The 2,791-nt window shown below is 41.8% G+C and overlaps 1 protein-coding gene across 1 annotated transcript; it reads left to right on the top strand.

Moving 5' to 3' along the window:
• Nucleotides 1–1,578: 1,578 nt before the first annotated feature.
• Nucleotides 1,579–2,412, top strand: LOC140147195 (uncharacterized). The gene has a single exon (XM_072168975.1). The coding sequence runs from the start codon at nt 1,579–1,581 to the stop codon at nt 2,410–2,412; it is 834 nt and encodes a 277-aa protein (XP_072025076.1).
• The last annotated feature ends 379 nt before the right edge of the window (nt 2,413–2,791 follow it).

The raw sequence follows: 2,791 nt of genomic DNA, 5'->3' as shown, positions 1-2,791 counted from the left end.
GATAGCCTGAACCAGGTATTAAAGAGCCTCAAAAACGAGAAAAAAGACATCATGGTTATTGGTGACTTCAACTACCGAGAAATTAACTGGGAAATCATGCAAGCTGGATCAGGAAGAGCAGAAGCCTTCATGGATGTTATCCTGGACAACTTATGGACCCAACATGTTACAAAGCCAACTAGACAGAATTCCTTGATCGACCTGGTGATAACCTCAAACCCAGATATGGTTGACGATGTGCAAGTTGTAGCCCACCTTGGTACCAGCGACCACTGCATGTTGATTTGGGATACAAATTACCTTGTCGAACCAGTGAAATCACCGCCTAAGAGAGACTTTAGAAATGCCAATTTTGACCAAATGAAAGTCAAACTGAGACAAATAAAGTGAACCGAAGATTTGGAAACAAGATCAGCAGAACAAGCTTGGAACTATACCAAAGAACAATTGCACAATGTAATACATGATCATGTTCCAATGACGATCCAAAGAAATAAAAAGAAACCGATGTGGTTGACCAAGAAAGCACAGAAACTTGTTCGCAGGAAACAAAGACCCTGGAAAAGATATCAGAAGAGAAAGACTAGTAGAAACTTGGAGCACTACAAGAAATGCCAGAAAGAAGCTAAGTATGAAGTAAGACAGGCAAAGAGAGACTTTGAGAAGAAATTAGCAGAGAATATAAAGGAGGATTCTAAAAGCTTCTACGCCTACGTGAGATCCAAACAGAAAGTAAAGGACGCTGTTGGTCCACTGAAAACCGACACTGGAGAAACAATACCACCAGGGCAGCCCACAGCAGAAGCATTGAATGACTTTTTCGCTTAAGTCTTTACAGTGGAGAACCAGAACGTACCTGAACCAGACACTATTTACACAGGACCAGAAGAAGAGAAACTTGAAGAATTTGTAATTACCAACGACTGTGTCAAAGAAAAGCTGAAAGGACTTGATTCTTCCAAAGCAGCTGGCCCAGATCAAATTCCCCCTTCGGTACTTAAAGAATGTGCTGAGGAACTGTGTACCCCGTTGGCGTATATCTTCAACAAGTCATTAGTAGAAGGTATTGTTCCTGCAGACTGGAGAATCGCGCATATCATACCACTCTTTAAGAAGGGCTCAAGATCCAAAACAGGGAACTACAGACCTATCAGCCTCACTTCAGTAATTGGCAAAGTCCTGGAAAGTATCATCAAAGACCATATAACAGAGCATCTCGATAACCATAATCTCATCCATGACACTCAGCACGGATTCAGAAAGGGGAAGTCTTGCACTACAAATCTTATTGAGTACTTGGAAGTCATCACCAAGACAGTAGATGAAGGCATCCCAGTAGACGTTGTGTATCTAGACCTGGCCAAGGCTTTTGACACAGTACCACATAGAAGACTAGTAGAAAAGATTAAAGCTCATGGCATTGAAGGCAAGCTATTGTATTGGATTGAGGCATGGTTGACAGATCGGAAGCAGAAAGTAGTTACGCAAGGAGCATAGTCGGAATGGAAAGAGGTGACAAGTTCGGTGGTTCAAGGATCAGTATTAGGACCCCTCTGCTTCCTGATATATATGAATGACATGGAGAGCAATATTAGCACATCAGCTACAGTGAGCAAGTTTGCAGATGATACAAAGTTAGCAAATCCAGTGGCAACAGATGACGACATAAAGAATATGCAAGACGACATAAACCACCTGCAAGTCTGGGCAGAAACATGGCAGATGAGGTACAATGCAGACAAATGTGCCGTTATGCACTTTGGGCATCAGAAACAGCACCACACATATCACATGGGAGAAACAGAACTGAAAGAAACAAACGAAGAAAAGGATTTGGGAGTGCTGATTAGCAACACACTGAAGGTATCCTCGCAATGTGCTACTGAAGCCAAGAAAGGGATCAGAGCATTAGGCCTCATTAAAAGAAACTTCGCCTTCAGAAGCCGTGACATCATATTGAAACTCTTCAAGTCTCTGGTTAGACCACACCTGGACTATGCTATGCAAGCATGGAGCCCGCACATGGAAAAGGACAAGAAGGTCATCGAAAAGGTGCAGGCAAGGGCAACCAAGCTTATCCCGAGTATCCAGCATCTTACATATGAAGAACGACTAAGGAGACTCAACCTCACCACAATGGAGAAGAGAAGGGAAAGAGGGGACATCATCCAAACATACAGAATCATGAATCAAATCGACAGGATCAATCCAGATACCCTTTTCCAGAAAGCGGACTACCAGGGCACCAGAGGACACTCCCAAAAACTGGCCAAATCAAGATCAAGACTAGATACAAGGAAGTACTTCTACAGTCAAAGAGTGGTGGAAAATTGGAACAAATTGCCTGAAAGTGCTATTCAATCGCCCACACTCCTCTGCTTTAAGCAGGAACTAAGCAAATTGGGTTTTTAATGGGCAAAAATGCCCCCCAAACCCTGCCACACTATTATCATCTCTGAAGAAGGTGAAGGTGTGGCATCTAAGGTATGTCTAAGGTATGTCTATCATGCATGTATCTTTGTTGTTAAGAATAAGATCTAGAGCGACTCAATCATAAATACAGTACCGGCGTGGGTCATAAAACTCAGAACTGTATGTTGGAGACAGGTCAAACTAAAGGGTTCACAAAAATACTCCCCCCTAAAATTACAAACACTTATTTGCATAACTTGACATACAGTTCATTGATTTGAACAATTTAAAAACATGTGAGTAAAGGAAATGTTTTTTCTATCCTCCCAATGTTCTTTCCTCTAATATTTTTTGTTTCGGCCAAAAATAATAACATTTT

The sequence above is a fragment of the Amphiura filiformis genome, chromosome 3 (assembly GCF_039555335.1).
Source record: "Amphiura filiformis chromosome 3, Afil_fr2py, whole genome shotgun sequence".
Classification (NCBI taxonomy): Eukaryota; Metazoa; Echinodermata; class Ophiuroidea; order Amphilepidida; family Amphiuridae; genus Amphiura; species Amphiura filiformis.
Note: the sequence above shows the minus strand (reverse complement) of the source record. Positions and strands in the feature narration are given on the sequence as shown.

Bases quoted from the DNA above. Each gene is read 5' to 3' on its own strand.
- LOC140147195 (XM_072168975.1), top strand. From the start codon at position 1,579: ATGGAGAGCAATATTAGCACATCAGCTACAGTGAGCAAGTTTGCAGAT.